The 18,282-nt window shown below is 42.8% G+C and overlaps 1 protein-coding gene across 1 annotated transcript in view; it reads right to left on the bottom strand.

Annotated features, from left to right (window-relative positions):
• Positions 1-592: 592 nt before the first annotated feature.
• Positions 593-18,282, bottom strand: part of spred1 (sprouty related EVH1 domain containing 1) — a 31,593-nt gene continuing 13,903 nt past the window's right edge. Inside the window, exons 3-6 of the mRNA XM_040138207.1 lie at positions 13,683-13,851; positions 9,193-9,239; positions 3,034-3,189; positions 593-2,882 (exon numbers count right to left, since the gene is read on the bottom strand). Coding sequence (XP_039994141.1) covers positions 2,184-2,882; positions 3,034-3,189; positions 9,193-9,239; positions 13,683-13,851 — 1,071 coding nt within the window. The 3' untranslated portion in view covers positions 593-2,183. The remainder of the gene's footprint in view (positions 2,883-3,033; positions 3,190-9,192; positions 9,240-13,682; positions 13,852-18,282) is intronic.

Genomic DNA, 18,282 nt, shown 5'->3' on the forward strand with positions numbered 1-18,282 from the left:
AGACTGGAAATGGGGACGCAGCTAGCCTGACTCTGCCCAGAGCTAACAAAATCCACCTACACCTCCGACACTCACTAATTAACATATTATATCATGTTTTTTAACATTAACCAAATGTAAAAAAGATATAACATGTTAATTAGTAAGCTTTAGAGGTGCCAGTATGCAGATTGTTACCTTTGAATAGAGCTGGGCTATCTGTTTCCCTATTTCCAGTTTTTATTGTATGCTAAGCTAACTGGCTGCTGGCTCCTGTTTCATTTCGAGTGCACAGGTATGCCACTGGTATGGATTTTCTCACCTAACTCTCAGCATGAAAGAAAATAAGCGAATTTCCCCAAATTACAAATTATTCCTTTGACAGTTTGTCTGTTGGCTTCAAAGTGGACAAAGAGATGATCAAAGACACCAGGATGTTTTGGGAAACAGGATGCTGGTCAGTACTGTTTAGAGTCAAAGCCTTAATCACATAGTCGGTGGGAACGTTACATGACATCAGATCATGAGTGCATATGAAGACCTATGCGCGCACACACGCACAAAAACACACACGCACGCGCGCGCACACACACAATATCTGTATGTTTTTTTATGTTTTTTTTTTTTTTTTTCCTGAAAACAATGCTTTCATTCATTCAAGGCGTGTTAAATGAAGACACATGGGAAGGAGTTTACTAACTTTCAAAGAACAAATAAAAATACTACATTTACACAAGATATGGGGGGGAAATAAAAGAAAGCAAAGGATAAAGCAATTTCACGGGACACACATGGAAATGTGAAGAGGGGGCTGCAACCAAAGCTTGGAAAGCAGTGCTTTCAGGAGGGTTTCGCCCAGGCCAAATTGGAGGTTAAATAAGTAAAATTTATGTACAGACTAATTCCAAAATCTGAGGGTTTCTCAATCAAAGAATAGCCTAATTTAAGTGCCTTATCATTTAACCAAGGAGCACTGTAACACCTGTACTCACCAAAACAAAACTTGCTGGTTGAGCAACATTTCAGCCTTTGTTTCAAAAATAATTATAAAATGAGTAGGAAAATAACAATGAGGAAACAAAACAACAATTCCACTACAGCAGTAAATAACTGTACTAAAAGTGAGATTCACTGGAGTAAACGAAATTGTCATGTATCGGTTTCAATTTAAATGGTTCAAGAGGTTCTAATGCTATTTTTGTGATGTGGAAAACCTATTTTGGGGAACTCTGCATGGTGAAGTCATTACCATTTTTTCCCTTCTAATCATGGAATCAATCCCTTTATTTTGGAATGCAATCAAATGTTCTAAATCACCTCGGGAAGGCAAGGTTATCATTGGAACATCTTCGAAATGAATGTCAAAAGCTATGCCAAGCTGTACCTTCAGAAACAAGTTGTTATTTTGATCTTTTTTTTAAACATTCCACGGAAAGGAAAACAAGGAAATCAATTGGCCATACAACCACCACAGCAACATCTCTCAAATGTTAAAGTTACACTAAATACTGTGGTTAATGTACCACAAGAGTTTGAGAGGGTTACCTTTACTCGGCGGGGGGAATACCATTTCTAGTGCACTTTTCTCTGTCTAGTAATTACATTGTCAGCAAATGCTTAAGCCGTGAAGGAAAGGCCACTGTTACCCAACTGCAAATTCACAAAAAAGCAAGAACATATCCCTTTTAGCATACTCAAACAGCAAGTATTTTTCTGAACGCAGAATAGTTTTGTTTTCTTTTTTGTCATTATGTTGTCGCTCTCTGTACAAAAGACAATTTTCCTTCATAGAGTTACACATTACTTGTAGTAGAGTTCTGACATTTGTGGCCTGGCTTTGTCAATGCATTAGTGTGAATGTGCGAGGTGTGTGTGTGCGTGCGTGCGTGCGTGTGTACAGGTATGTTTAGTAACATCTCCAAGTCTATTAATCTGGACGTTTCCTCCTCCTCTTTTCCTCAGATTAAGCTCCTGAACTTAGCTTGATGCTCAGAGCCCCCACAAAGCATATGGTTTGTCCTCCACTGCTGCTTGTCGGCGACAAACACAAACTGAAATCTCCAAAAGCCCTCAGAGCTGGGGATCAACAACATATCACCCCGTCTGAGAGGGGAATGAAAAAAGGATGCCGGCTTTTAATTTTCCGCTTTTATCCACTTCCTGTGTTAGCTAGCTTTGAGGGTGTCCCAGAGTCCGGCGTCGGGTCACCCTGCGGCCTTGTGCTTGCCCCCACAGCAGCGGCAGGCCTCGCCACAGTGGTGGCAGGCGCGCAGGGGCAGGTAGCAGCACATACAGGGCGCGATGAAGGACAGCGCCACTAGGGCCAGCCAGCGTAGGCAGAACTGCTCGTCAGATGTGTCACATGAGCAGGGGTCTGAGAAGTCGCCCTCGGAGTCGGACATGCAGTGGTACAGCATGCTCTCGGCGCACAGCATGCAGCTGACTTTGTAGATGCACTGCTTGATCGGGTCGGGGGCGTCTTGGCACTGCCCCCGCCAGTTGTCTTCATGGTTGAACATCTCCCGACAGTAGATGCAGCGTGATCGCTCACCGTCCTCTCGTCGCCGTCGGCCCTTCTTGGACTTAAGCAGGGGCGAGGGCTGAGTCTTGATGGCTGTGTCCTTGCCCATACCCAGCCCCATACCTGTTCCAATTCCCATACCAGGGCCAGAGTGGGAGTCCCCACCGGGGCCATCGGGGAAGAGGTACTCGCACTTCTTACTGTCCAGTTTGTGGAAGGCAGTGGGGAAGTCCGGGTCCTCGTGGTCAGCCTCCTGTTTCCACATGACAGGGTGGCGGTAGTCCTCGTAGCGGCGGATGAGCACGTCTTTGCGTGGGTTGATGCGAACAATCTCCTCTTCATCCATGTGAAAACTGACATGACGAGTCGACTTAAAGGAGACCTTCAAAGGAAGAGAAATTGACAATCAGTGGGATTATGTCATTCTCTGTTAATAGAATTTTATTCCATAAGCTTCAGTCTTGCATTGATAACAAACATCATTTTTGAGGAACTTGTAATTCAAATTTTGGACATGTGGAGGAGAGGCAGACCTGTGGAGGCAGGTAGCGGCGGTTGCTGGAGGGGAACTCGTCGAAGGGCTGGGCGCGGACGTAGCAGCCCCTGAAAGGCTCGGTGGAGACGACGTTGTTCAGGGGAGAGAATGGCTCTTTCATTGGGGTACAGATGGAGGGAGGCTCATCACACACCTGGAGAAATACAGAAAAAAATTCAAGTAAGGTCATGTAAGATTGATAGTTTGTGGGATCTGAAGGAAATCTCAAACACATCTTATGTTTTCCCTCAGAAGGACACAAAAATCAAAGAAACACAAAACATCTGTGTACTGACATGATTTAATAATTACTTTACTCGCAAAAAATTAAACAATTAAAATTTCTGAGTTTACATGAATACTCGTGAGCAGCCCCAGCATCTCTAAACTATTGAGGAATCTCTTGTCTGATAAATGATTCTATATATAAATTAAGAATGGATAAATAGTGAAAATAATTATTAGATGAAAACCTCAACATATATCATTGTCATTGTCTATTTTATCATAACACTGTCAAAAGCACTAATGGTTGATCAGTTTTCATGACCACAACAGTTTTGACTCAGGGTGTGTAGGCTGCATGTGTTCCACTCGTAACCACCAGGGGGCATCCTGCACCCACGGTTGGCCAAATGACTGTGCTGTGTGGTGATGACTCAAGGCCCTTCTGTTAAGAACTCAGAGTTCCCATCAGCCTTGCATGTGTTCCAACAAACATTTTAACTGATGCAAAATCTGCAAACCGGCGCCCAAAAAAAGAGGCTCTTGACATATTCAAAGAAAAAAAAAAAAAAAAAAATTAGAAATGTTGGAAAATGTGCGAAGAAAAAACGAATGTGAGTGAACATTTCCTTCCACCTCACGCCAAACAATCTCATAATTACAAGAGGGAAGCTCACTGTTGACATCCACCAGGATATGATGTCTATAAATAGCATCTTGTGAATGCCACAGATGGCATCAAATACAGCAAAATGTGTCTATAAATTCACAGATATAAAATAGTTATAGAGCCAACAGAAAGAGTCCAATACTTCAGAAAAAATTAAAAGCAATGGCTATTTCTTGATTCATGAATGCAGACGTGATGACAGATTGGGGAGGACAGTCGGTTATTACATCAAGAGCCTTGTAATGATATTTTATGTCCAGTGTTATTCCAGCACAACCATCTGCGCAACTTCAAGCTTGTTCACGCACCAAACATCACATCACATATGCAAATTACATGAAAATAAGGAGAATTAGGGTTGATTAAATTCAAAACATAAAACTAAAGTTGTGTCATCTTTCTCAATGCTTTGTTTATAGATAAACTGTTTGAAAATGAGCCAAATAAACTGCAAAATACAGGCCTTCAAGGTTATTTCTCTCACACTGGCTAGCTGTCCCTCTTTTCCCACACTCACCCCGACCTCATCAAGGCAGGGTTAGTCCTCCTCAGTTCTCCTTCTCCCACCCTCTCTCTTTCCCTCTCTCTGCTCTGTGTGTGGAGGAGGCTGCTGGCTCTGGTTAGTCAGTGCTGTGTGTAAAGTAGCCCACGCCAGTGCTTTAACGCACAGCGGAAATCTGGTTTGCTCCCAGCTGCTGCTACAGTAATTACTGTCCTGTGGTTGCTAAGAGATGCTTCCTTTGACTTCTTTTTTTCCCTCTATTTCTCTTCTTTTTTTCCCTCTCGCTCCTCCGCCTGCCCCCCCCCACGCACGCACACACACACACACACACACACACACACACACACACACACACACACACACACACACACACACACACTCTAGACTGCTAACACATGGTGTGTGTATGTTTGTGACTTTACTCCCTCCCTCTTGCCTCCAAACATACCAAGTGGTGTAACACACATCCACATCATCTGCAGGGGAATGTGAGGAATAGGAGACAGTGGAGGGAGAGAAGAGAAAGAACAGAACAGGAAAAAATGAGTTTGTGTTGTATTCATGTGTGTGTCTGTGTGTGTGTGTGTGTGTGTGTGTGTGTGTGTGTGTGTGTGAGAGAGAGAGAGAGAGAGAGATAGAGAGAAAGAGAGAACGAGAGAAAGAAAGGGAGAAAGAGAGCAAGAGGCCAAAGAGTCTGCCGAGGGAATGTCATAAACCAGCTCCAGCTGGAGAAATGCAGCACAGAACTTAAAAAGCCAGATGACAGCTGTGTGTGTATGTGAGAGAAACAGAGAAAGGAGCGAGGGGGGGGGGTGAAATGGGAAACAGACTTGGGCTTCCTTTTAAAGCGCTTGCCTAAGACCCACTATTCAAAGGCATGCGTGGGGGCCAATCTGGAGCTGATCTGACCCTAGAGATGTTGCTGGGTGAGGGAGGAGAGGAGAGGAGAAGATGGGCGGGATGGAGCAGGCGGGGTGGAGGTGGTGGGAGCCAGGGGCAACCTGGCTCCACACCAACATCAGGGATCCATGCACTTCCGCCCTCAAAGGCAAAGGGGCTCAGGACAGGGAAGGCTGGGGTCGGCCCACGTACTGAAGACCCACTCAGCGTACTAGCTCTCCGGTTATAGAGGGAAAAGAATGGAGATGAAAAGCTAATGTGCATGTTCAGGGGTCTGATCACCAATACTAAACGGTTTATGTCTGTGAATATATGCGTTTCTCAAACTAGGCTCAAATGAGGCAAATCACGTGTAGCGCTTATCTCTGGTTCTTGTTAACTTAAAAACAAACAAGTACAGCCAAGTTACAGGCTATTCCCCTCATATCCTGAGAGAGTGAGATGAGGAGATCAATACCAGTCTTATGCCTGTATGCTAAATATGAAGCCAAAACCTGCAGCCAGTTGTTTTAGCTTAGCATAAAGACGGGAAACGGGGGAACAGCTAGCTTGGCTGTCCAAAGGTAACAAAATCCACCTATCAGCCCCTATAATACTCACTAATTACCAGATTTTATCTTGTTTGTTTAATCTGTTCAAAAACTGAACTGTAAAAATGACAATTTGTGGTTTTACAGGGGGTTACATTCAGGGGTTAAAGTCGGCCAGAACAATCCGAAATGGCGTTCCGGCACCTTCGATTAATACGTAAATAAATCTGAGTGTCCAAACAGATAGCGAGAGAGACGGGCAGACACACAGAAGCAGGAGGGAAGCCCCTCCCCGCAGACCATCACACAACGTAATGGCCCTTCAATTCACTCTTGCAGAAGAAGCAACGCCCTGCTTATCCAGGAACATATAAATAGCTTTACATTACAAATTCATGAGGTTGTTATAAAGACCAGCTCTACGTGTGATTAGAAAAGAGCAGAGGCGCAGAATCCTTTTCTGACTGGTGCAGAGAAATGCGCTTCTGGTGGGAATAGCCAGGCTACTGATCGTGTGAGACCGAGTAGGACTGGCCATCAGGCATCCTGGGACAAATCCCTGTGGGCCACTGCATTGGTAAGCCGGTGGACCATCAAAAAAAAAAATCCAGAAAGTTTTTACCGGCCCTGTCTGTCTCTTAAGTGTGCTCTGAGTGAGGCTGTAGAAGTCAACTGGCCAACAAAACCACTGTGTACTAAACTGATAAGAGAAAACATCCTGCCAGTGCTAAATTAGATGCGGATGTTTTCCTGTGGCATTCAAGAAAAAAGAAAAACACATTTTACTTTGTACTAGCGGAAGGACTGCGGTGGTATGGCACAATTCCTGGCAGTGGGTCACAGCTGAGTAGGATGTTGTGCAACCACTTTTTTTTTTTCCTATAAATGAGTAAATTATGTTGCATGTGCTTATATAGTGTGTGTGTTGTGTGTGTGTTTCTGAGTGAGAGGAAGAATTTGGTAAGCTTATGAAGGACATACAAGTGGCTGCCGAGCCTCAGTGGACAGGATGTGGGTGGACAAGACTGTCTTGAACGCACGTACATTGACACACACCACACACACATGCACGGATGAGCTTGCTCTCACACTCTCACACACACACACACACACACACACACACACACACACACACGTCATACGCTTGTAACAACGGATGGCTATCATGAATTCCTCCAAATTTTCTAGATTTTTTTTTTTCTTTTTTTAGAGATGTCTGAATATAATCAAGGAACTAAACAAGGCTTGATGGTGACCTCCCATACTGATGATACACTGGTGTCTGTTCAACAAGGTCAGAGCTACTCAGAACAGATCTGCTGCCTCTAAAAGGAACCAGGAAGCCCAAACACAAGAATTTTATATTATATTATATAATATATATATAAAATATATATAAAATATAAAATATATATATATATATATTATATATATATATATATATATATAGATAGCTAGATGGATAGATATGCGCTTCAGTGACCATCAGGTTGTGTGTACAAACAGTAGTATGAATTTATTTTGGAGCATAAAGCAACACAGCTAATGTCGCAACTTGTTGTGTGGTGGTATTTGATAGTTCTCTGGCTGCAGCACTTGCCACTGGTTCACTTCTCTTTCTCTGTAGCCCAGGTCTCAGACCGCAACATTCGGATGCCAAATCACCATGGTGACACCCTCGGTGGCTCACTCACTGAACCTTGTGAACACCCCCTTCTACCCCCCCCTCCCGCTGCACACAACCACCCCACCCCACCACCACCCCCTCCACACCCTGCTGCCTAGCAACAGTGGTGCCATTGGATTTCCTGTATGTTCAAGATGATTCCTTAAAGAGGAACAGGAACGCAGCTCTGCCTCCTTCACTGCACTTCTAGTCCACATCATATGGGGCTTCAGACACCAGGCAGGTCAAAGGTGATGATGACAAGTCTCCGTCAAAATGCAATAAACTCATGGCTCAAAACTAAGCCATTGGTGATGTCAAAAATCAGATCATAAGGACAGCTTGTTGAACTGGTAGGGCAGCAAAATCTAGAGACACCATGCACTGCGATACAACAGCCCAATAATAAATACTGAGGCTAAATATTGAGGCTACTATTTTAATTGTCTCCACCTTGGCTCAGTCCCATGATGTTTTGAAGTTGTACTTCTGTGTACATCCCAACCCACAGTGTCAGAAATGACCAGGTTTGGATCAATACCTCTCTTACACAGTTTCAACAGTCAGCAATTATAACTTTCATAAAGCTGCACCTATTGAAGGACAGTTGTATGTAGTGGAGTGCATTACAATGTGCAGAGGTTTCTGTATTTCTTGTCACTCGGTGTAAGTGTGCATTTACAAGAACTGCCCTCCCTCCCACAAATGTGTCTTTTCACCTACTTTGCAATCAGAAGTAGAAAAGGTGACCCACACTCCTGTAACAGGTCTGATATCTAAAACAAATGAACATGGGTGTGTAGACTTGAACTATATACCTGCTGCTTTTCCCTGCTAAAGAGAACATGGCACTCTTAACCACACATGTTGACAGTCAATATGGAGCCACATGCCAAATATATACAATTCTTAACATAATGCACCTTAACACTTCTCCCATCTGTCAACCAAAAGAGGGCCAACTCATGAAGAAAAACATTCAGGCTGAAGAACATTGAAATCACAGCATTTTCACCAAGCTGCCTTTGAACAACCAGCTCCCGAGGCAATAGTTATTACACCAGTATCTACTGTAACAAGAGTGACAGCTACCAAGTTCGATTGACAGAGACAGCGAAGCTTGCTCTAGCACATTCGCTGGCCAACACCCAGCTTCACCTCAGGGTCTGGCTGGCACTGGTTAAACACCTGTAAATCACCAAGAACAACTGTTGGAAAACAAAGGCAGGTGTCAGTGCCTGGCTGGGACACATCAGGTCTCAAACATATGGCTCGGGTTCCAGCTATGACCTGCCTCCTATTTTATGGTGAAGGAGAGTTGAGTAATAAATCTAGCTATATAAAAAACCTTAAGTAGGTGCACTTTAACACCATAATCGACCATTCCTCACTCCACGATACGTTAAAACTTGATTAAAAAATTATTAGTGTGTTTAATTAGGTTTTTTGTAAATTTTATTTTTTGCTCTGTGGGTCATTTTCTAACAAAAATGTACTGTTAAAAAAAAATTAATATAGCCTACACTCTAAATAAATAAATTTGGCCCAACACATTGAAACAGAGAAAACTAGACTCCTCAAAGTCAGCAAGATAAACATGTACTCACACACACACAGCACCCATTTTATTCATACTAAAGCCTCTCAGCTTTGATCTCACTCACCGGTAGTCCATCCTCGGGAGTATCCCCTTCCCCAAACGACCGACAACCTGGAAAAGAGAGGGAGGAACCCACAGGGGAAAAAGATTAGATGCAAGACTTCATAATTTTATACACTCAAACCAACATAAGCATTGTTACAGTTAAATAAGTGACTAAAGGCATAGATAATTTAAGTATTAACAGCACACAACCTATGTAACAGCATTGTATATGGCATATATCTCAGTTAAAACCTCCTCACACAGTCACCAACGGTATTACTGACATGTAGCATATACAGGTTTTGTAAATTACAAAACCTGTATAATAGCACATACACATATCACTATTTTTAGTGTCTTAGCTAAATGTGTTTGAGAAATAAAAGGAAAGACTTGTTTTTGGACCTCTAGGGGGCAAAATCTCATCGAAAACTAGTGAAATTGTGAACTAGTTTCAAATTTACACTGTTTCACTTCCTTGTACAATTGCACGCAACCAACAGCCAACATTTTTATTTTGGACCTAGGCTACATTTCTTTTGATCTATACCATATTCATCGAAACTATTTCAATGTCTGTCGAAGGCATCTCTTCTACAAAGCATGTTTGAGCCAATAGATTTACAACGCTGATTCTTGTCAGCGCAGAATAGGCCAAGACTTCTGCTTTCCTTTCACTGTGCGTAATGGGGAAATGAAAGCTGCTTTGTGTCAGTGGGGCACACAGAAGTTAATGAAATATGCATGCCTAGAATAATGTAACCCCGACCTCGGCTACAACGCCATGTGCCATTTCCGCATCCAAAACACCTCGTCTGCTGATGCTGGAGTCAGAGCTTATGTTTCAGGTATCAGGCTGACCAAGTTACAGCTTTTCATTACCACAGAGAATTAAACTGGTTCTGTGGATGGTGTAACCTGAGGAGAGACACTAATGTTACTGGTACTTTTACAGAAAATGCCATTTTATTAAACCCTTTTCTACCAATAAAGAAGTGTGGAAATTTTTCACATTTAGAGCTCCATTTAATAGATTATATTTTAGTATTGTTGTCCTAAATTAAAAAGATACTGAAGTAATTTGGACAATGTACTGTTGTTAATTTTAATTGTGTTCATATGTGGAGTTCAGTGTGTTCAATCTGAAGATGGTCAGTTTAGGTGAAGGTGTTTGTGAATAAAATTAGCTATTTTGCCAGTTAAGTGTGAGGTTATGCATTCCAGTGAAGGAGGTTTGTGTCTGATGTTTGACGTTGAGTAAAAACTAGTACTGGATGTCAACATTTTGGGCTTTCAAGGTATTCATTGAATCAAATTATACCAAACAAGATTCCAATGATCTCAATCAAACCACACTGATATGCGATAGCTACTTAGCTTTATCTGTAACATAAGCATTGTTGTGATTCATTTCATTCTTATATTGTTTGTCTTATTATTTATGTAATAAAACTTAAAGGTTTTCGGATTTTCTGTACTTTGTCATGTATGGTTTGGAATCTAATGAAGTCCAATAACAAAGGTGAAGAAAAATGTACATAACACACGAATGTTGGGTTAGGTCAATAACATTTGTGTTACACTCATGCACTTTCACTTTTCAAGATTAAAATCAAGTACAATTTTGCGTTATTATCACTTCACATTTACTGATATTCAGAGAAATATTGTAATTTTACACACAATACTATTGAATGTGTGATGAAAACAAACCTAGAACTTCATTTCAAGCAGCAGCAGCAGCCAGCATGTACATGATAACAGAAAAAAACTGTTAAAGAAACTTAATAGAAGAGAAAATGGTTGAGGCTATGGTCTTTGCAATGTTGAAGAAAACAGGGATTAAACCATTCCCATTGGGATGAAGGGGAAACTGTTTGTACCTGGGGCATCAAGAGGTTCTTTTTTAAAAATTAGGTTCACTTAATTATGATCACTGAGGCCTCATTGGAAGTACTGAGGCTTCAGTCAGCCTGTTTGCATTCAGGGAGGGAATACAGCAATACATGGCATTGCTGTCTCTGCCACAGAGAGGACAGATGAATTCACTGGGCTTGTGTTAGACACAGTCTGTCCATCAGTCGGACTGTCTGTCTCTGAATCACATAAAGAAAGGTGTTTGTGTGTGTGTGCATTTCTCCACTACTGATAGAAAGAGGCTTCCTACAGCACGACTCTGGCAGTGCTGGGCCGCGAAGCTGCCTGAGCCATGTGCCCGGCGTTGCCATGGCAACAGAGGGCTGCAAGACTGATACACACACGTGCGCACACATACACACAGGCAAAACATATTCTCTCTCGCTGCTTCTTCTCTCCCCACGCACATTCACGCAGCAGTCCAGCAGCAGAACGATGCAACAGGAATACAGAAGAACCTGCCTGCCTGTGCTGAGGAGAAGCATTACACAACAGTGGGAGAATACAGAAGATGTCGGGAGAGAGGGGAGAACAGAGGGGAGGAGAGGACAGCAGGGGAAAGAGAGAGAGAGAGAGAGGGATAAAGAAGTGCAGGCACTGGGGAGATGAAGCTCACATCACCTGCTGTAACGGACATTCACAGGAAGAGTTGAAGCATTTACTGGCAGACAGAAACTGAACAGCCTCTGGGTGAGGTGAGGGGAATGTGTTTTTAATCACAATGACCAGCTATTGGAGATGTTCAACTTTTTCCCACAGAGCATCCTGTTATGTGAATAAGGGCTGTAACTAATTATTATTTTCATTATTGATAAATCTGTTAATTATTTTCTGTTAGTCTTCAAATTTCTTGTTTTGTCTGACCACTTGTCCCAAAAAAAAAAAAAAAAACAACAAAACAAGACAAAAAAAACCCGTTTGCTATTATAAAAGGACTAAAAGGACCAAAAAACATTTAGATTTGAGAATTTAGAAGCAGTGAATTTTTACATTTCACTCAAATAAATTAACAACATATTTTCAAAATGCTTGCTGATTATTTTTCTGTCCTTCAACTAATATAGTAATTGAGTAAAACAGCCTAAGCAAACTAGCTTTATCTCCATCCAGTCAGCTCTGACGAATTACCTCCCATATAAAATTGTTGTTCTCTCATTAATATGTTATGTTTATAGTTATCCATTGTTCTTTGTTCTCTGTCTTCATGTGAAATTCACAGGAAAAGCTATTTGCAAAGCCAGCCCTACAGTTTTTGCCCGTTATTACCTTTCACCTAGACTATGTGTGGACTTGTGCCCAGGAAGTTCAAACCTCAGATAATAGGTTGCGGGCAAGAAGCGACTGATGCCCAGCAGTGATAAGCCTTTATGTCCTGCTGTACCTCCTCTATGCTCCCCAGGGTTCCTAGGTCTAGAGAGTAAAGGAGATTATAGCTCCCCAGCCAGCCAGCCAGCCAGCCAGCCAGCCAGCCAGCCAGCCAGCCAGCCAGCCAGCCAGCCTCTTGTGTAACATGGGGCTGGGTGGCAGATTGCTGAGCCTGCGATTCTCCTGCTAATTGGATGACTTTGAAACCTCTGGCACTGTACTGAAAAATAATGCTTATCAGTACCCAACTCAAATCAGAGACTCAACTCCACCCAAGTATAATATCTAGTTTAGCTTAAAAATAATTATGAATACCACATTATACACAGCCAGAACCAAAAACCTACCTGTTTTTAGACAAACTTACTTCCAAGTCTGGGCAGCAAAAAAGCCCAACCTGGTCAAGTTTCTTCTGACTAAAGCTCTGCCCCTATCTCAAGTTGCCATCTATTCAATGTCTGAACTCCTGCCCCCCTCCTTCTTACCAGCCCTCCCTTTCTGTCCTATATCACCCACTGCCTGGACACAGCGCTGCCCTGCCAGTCTCTACAGGAAGTGGAGAGTTTATCTGGGCAGCTGGCACTGATAAGATAAAGCGGGGGGGGGGGGGGGTCATGCTTTGGTGAGTGAGCAGGTAGCAGTGGGGGGGAAGTCATCAACGCTAATCAACGCTATGCATCTCTCCTAGAACAGATGCTAGGTCAGCCATTACAAGCTAGTGACAGACAGGCAGGAATACAGGCTGTAGACAACAGAATGCATGCCACATTCATTCACATACACCCATATTATTTTATACATACTGGAAGGCCGCCAACACACATAGTATAGTGCAACCACTTAGTGGGAATTCCAAACAAACCTGGTGTTTTGTTGATAGTGTGAGAGGGTGAAAGGGGGTGAGGGTACTGAAAAAAAAAAAAAAAAAATCTGTGGGCTGCTCTGATTTTTTGATACGGAAACAACAGCAGATGCTGGTGGCTTGATTTTTAAGTTAAGGTGCGTTCCGCTGAGTTGCTACTGACTTTGTTATCTGGTTTGACCTGCTTTTCACTCAAAAAAAAAAAAAAAAAAATATATATATATATCACATGCAGGGACCATTTACAATAGGACAACACACACACACACACACACACACACACACACACACACACACACACACACACACACACACAAACACACAAACACACACACACACACACACACACACACACACACACACACCCTGGTTGATGTCCTCAATGGCCCGGCGTATGCCCCGGTCAAAAGCACGGGCGTCAGCGGGGCTCTGGAAAGTCAGTCCAAACTTCTTGTCATTGATTCTCCAGTGGTGGAAGATGGGGTTGACCTTGTTGTATACAAGGCCTTTCTGTAGGACACACTCCAGGACCACCTGACAAGAAACAAGGCAATATTAGCAATGAATGAAATTCAAGATGGGACCAAATAGGAACCACACAATTTGTACTCTCTCTCCAGATCCAGACAGTGCTAGAAAATGAAAGTTGTGGTTCCATTTGGTCAAGCTATAAGTCTTTAGTATGCAGACTGGAAACTGCATAATTTTAAGGTTGGATGATGATGAAACTCAGTAGGGATCACACATGTAAAACGTTCATCTTATTCCTCACCCTAAGCTGTTTAAATGTGTCACATTCTATCATTCCACCTCAACGTGTGTAAGGGAAAAAGAGAGCGAAAGAGAATGAGAGGAGAGGCCTGCATCTGGAACTGCACATAACTCTAGAGCTTCTAAAATAGAAAACGAAAAAAAAAAAAATCATCCTAAACCCAATAATTTCACATACTTTTTTGGATAATTTGTAAAACACATTCTAAATGGTGGGGTTTTCATTACAGATGATGATAAAGTCCCAGAGCAGGGGTGGTGGCAGAAAAAGGGGGGCTGAGTATGTTTTGGAGCCAGGCAGCCCAAGTGTGTGGCAGAGAGAGCCTGTGTTTCCAAAGCCTATTATTAATCAGGGCTACTGGGCCGCCTCTCGGCCTTCCTCTAGGCAGATTAAATGAAATGAGAGACCCCCATTACAGTCTTTGAGGTTTTTTACCGACGTGCACGAGAGGTGGCTTAATGGGGTGTGAATGTGTGAGCGAGGGTGCGCAGGGCGGTCTGCGTGAGAGAATACGTGAGCACGGGAGCTGGTGTGATGAAAAGCTCAATGACCCAAGTGCTACACTGTGCATCTTCGCAGTGCAAATGCCTTGTCAGAGGATAACGGTCGCAAACTAATACTCGATGGCTGAAAGCAGATGGCACCATTCCCCCTGGATCTGGACAACAGTCAACAAGCACGCTTTAGGACGCTGATACATGGCAGCTGTATAAGAGGTTGATGATATGTGATATTCGTGTGTCAGAGGGGGAGTAAACTGGTCTACATTTCATTCTGAATGTCTAAGCGAGAGCTGCTTTTTACACACTTTGATACGATTGCAAGTGTAGTGCAACAAAATAGTAACTGTATCTCACCTCATGCCACTATTGCATACATGCATACCCAAGAAAAGGAGGGGCAAGTGTTAGGCCTGTGTCTTTACCCTGAGGCAGTGGATGAAGAGAAGGATGGATGTGAGGAGGATGGTGTGGAAAGGAGTTTGGGGGTCGGGTGGTGGGTGGGTCCTCTGTGCCTCTGGGGCTGATTGTGCAGGCGAGACTGAATGGAGCCTGAGCAGGTAAGGTGAGCACACAGCGAGGCCGACAGAGGAGGAAGTATCATGGTTGCATGGAAGGACAATACTGAACACCACATACCACACTGTGCTCAGAGAAAAGAGAGGAGGAGGAGCCACCCTGACAGACAGGCAGGAGATTTTAGAGGAGGAGAGGGACAGAGACCGAGACAGACGGAGTTGAGACGTGCAGAGAGTAGTGAAGAGATAGCGTGAGAGCTGAATATGGGGTGGGGGGGTAAATAGACGTTTACATGCATACAAGAAACCAGGTGGGAGAAATCAGGCTGCACTGCCTTTGCTATCAGAATTGTAATTACAAACTCATAATCATTTCAAGACGTATCATTAAAAATGCTTTGAATAAAAATTGATATATCATAATCTTAATTGTCTTAGAATAAAGTAGTGCTTGTTTTGAGCATATCATTTACTGTACATTGGTGTATCAAAGATATTGATACACAGGCATGAAAGATGGAATGCAATAACTGGATTTAAGCACTGACTTTTGAAGGCTTAGCAGGGAGCACTGCTTGAAAATGACACACACTTTTCCCCCTCACTCAAGACTTAAAGCTAATAAACCATATTTTGCTAGTAAAGATAACTCAAAGCAATCAAATGACAAGGTTAACGGGAGAAACAAACAACTGTATCCAGTGGGCCTTTGCCCCAAGGCTAAGCTATTTAGTAAGCCTTGTCCACACCAAATTCACAGCTGTATCAACCAGAAGGAGTCACAGACTATGAACGACAGGAAGCGAGGTAGAGTGGCAGAGAGCTTAGCCAGAGATTTATCATAATCCGAGAGCCAGTATGGTAAGTAATCATCAACTAATTAGATCTGTAGTTTTTAAGAGTCAGAGAATCAGGGTGAGAGAGAAAGTCAGAGAGAGAGAGGGAGGGGGCAAGGAGGAGAGGGATTGGTAGCTATATGGAGAGCCAGCTGAGTCATCACCAGTACACTCTGTGCCGCATCACTGCGCTTATAGACAGATATCCTCCACTTTTCTTCTTCTGTCTCCCATCTATCTGGCTCCACCTCTATTTCCTGCTCTTTGACTACACCCACATCTCTTTCCCTGATTCCTCTAATATCTTATGCGCCTCAATCACCCGGTCTCCACCAGCCAAAATCGTGCCTTTTTGATTTCAAAATAACTGCATCTCTGAACTGATTTCCTCTATCTGGCTAAGGGTCCTATCAGGGATGGGAGATGTCATTGTGGTTTTCTACCTTGTGCACTTCTGGCTGAATTACAACACTGAATTTACATCCCTTAAAAAGACAAAAAAATAATATCTATCTATCTCTTCTGTGTAATACACAATAACAACTCAAACCAAACAGCCTTTCAAACATTAAGGAACTCTTCACTAAGCCTTTTTTTCGGTTTTCAACATCATTCATACAACATAATTACAGTCTTTCATTCACCTCTGAAATCAAAACACTGACGCTGCCATTTTTAACAATACAGTTGCAACAACTACTGATAGACATTTTTTTCTGACTATTCCTAACATGTTCCTATGCGGTTGTTTCTGTTGCTTTCTTGGACTCATCACTCTGCCTTTCTTCTTCTGATGCCCTCAAACTGTAAGTAGCGCTGTGGTTGACGCCAACACCCTGGCACTGGGTGGCATCCCAACAGACCTCCATATGGCTGGGTGTTTGTTGTGGTGGCTGGGGGTAGACTCTGGCAGTGATATGGGTGTTTTACCACATCCAAGAACAGCTACCAGGGTCTCTGAGCCATATCTATACCCTGTCTCAACAACAGCATTCCCGTCACACCCTTTCCTGTGCCACACACACGCTTGGATAGCAACGCGCAAAGCACAAACATGCCGTAACCACAAAACACAAATAAAGTGTGTTCAGTCAAAGAAGATAAAAAAAGGTGATTTAGACGCCCTGCTGTAACAAGCCTCTAATGTCGGATCGTCAGGAGCCACCAGACTCTGTGCATCATGGTTGCCTCCTCTGTCTCCTGGCATCTGACAGAATATTCTCACACTAACACACTCTCACACACACTCACACTCACACTCACACACACACACACACACACACACACACACACACACACACACACACACACACAGATTTACACTCTCATTACCGCAGACCAGGATTATCCCAGTGCGTCTACTGGATCTGTTTTACATCTACAACACAGAATGAGTGTGTGACAAGTAGGTCATGAGTTTTACAGAAACTACAGCATAAGCCATAAGGATTGGAACCACAGCATACGGCTTGATCTTTTGAAGCCTAACTAACGAAACAGAAGGACCATGCAGTTTGCAGCTGAGGTGTTTTATAAGGACATGTTATGCAGGGTATCAAAAAAATTTTTAAAAAAGAAGATAGACAATTTATATCACTAATCATAAATTAGTAATACAGGAGCTCAACCTCTTCCACTGCATGTTAGATGTATAAAACTGCAGCTGATTTACAAGCCTTTATGCTACCTATTAATGAAGGTCTGTACCGATGGTGCTACTGCAACTACTGACAAATCTTGCTTGTAGAGGTTAAATTTTTTTGATGCTGCAAATGTTGATGAGGCAGAAATACTATTTATGTTAATGTTTATGATGTTGAATTAAAAAGGCCAAAAAAGTCATTTGGTCATTGATTCAGCCAACTGGTGATCGCAATATACTATCATGTTGTGTATCTATGGACCCAGCTGTGTCCATATCAGAATACAGTAACTGCAAAGAGGCTGGGAGGAAAGACTGCAATACAGTTGGAGCATGGTAATGCTTAGTTTGTACTCTTAAAGACTTTACACTAGAGCCGACTTTACACTGATAAGCTGACTGACAGCTCATTGACAGAAAATTGATCAGTATCATCAAGTTGGCCAAACGTGCTCATTCCAGCTTCTCAAATGTAGGATTTGTTGCTTTTCTTTGCCTTATATGATAAATCAGTCAATGTCTCTGGCCCCGTTCATACCTGACATCAACATGCGTCTTTGATGATCCCATCACAAGTGGACAGCTCTAAGTAGAGGTGTGAACACACCCATGACGCATTGAGGACGCATTGAGATCCGTTTGCGCAGACCACATCCAGAGGTGGTCTGGCCACATTCTTTTAGCAGTGTGTACACAA

This window comes from Xiphias gladius, chromosome 10, assembly GCF_016859285.1.
Source record: "Xiphias gladius isolate SHS-SW01 ecotype Sanya breed wild chromosome 10, ASM1685928v1, whole genome shotgun sequence".
Taxonomy (NCBI): domain Eukaryota; kingdom Metazoa; phylum Chordata; class Actinopteri; order Istiophoriformes; family Xiphiidae; genus Xiphias; species Xiphias gladius.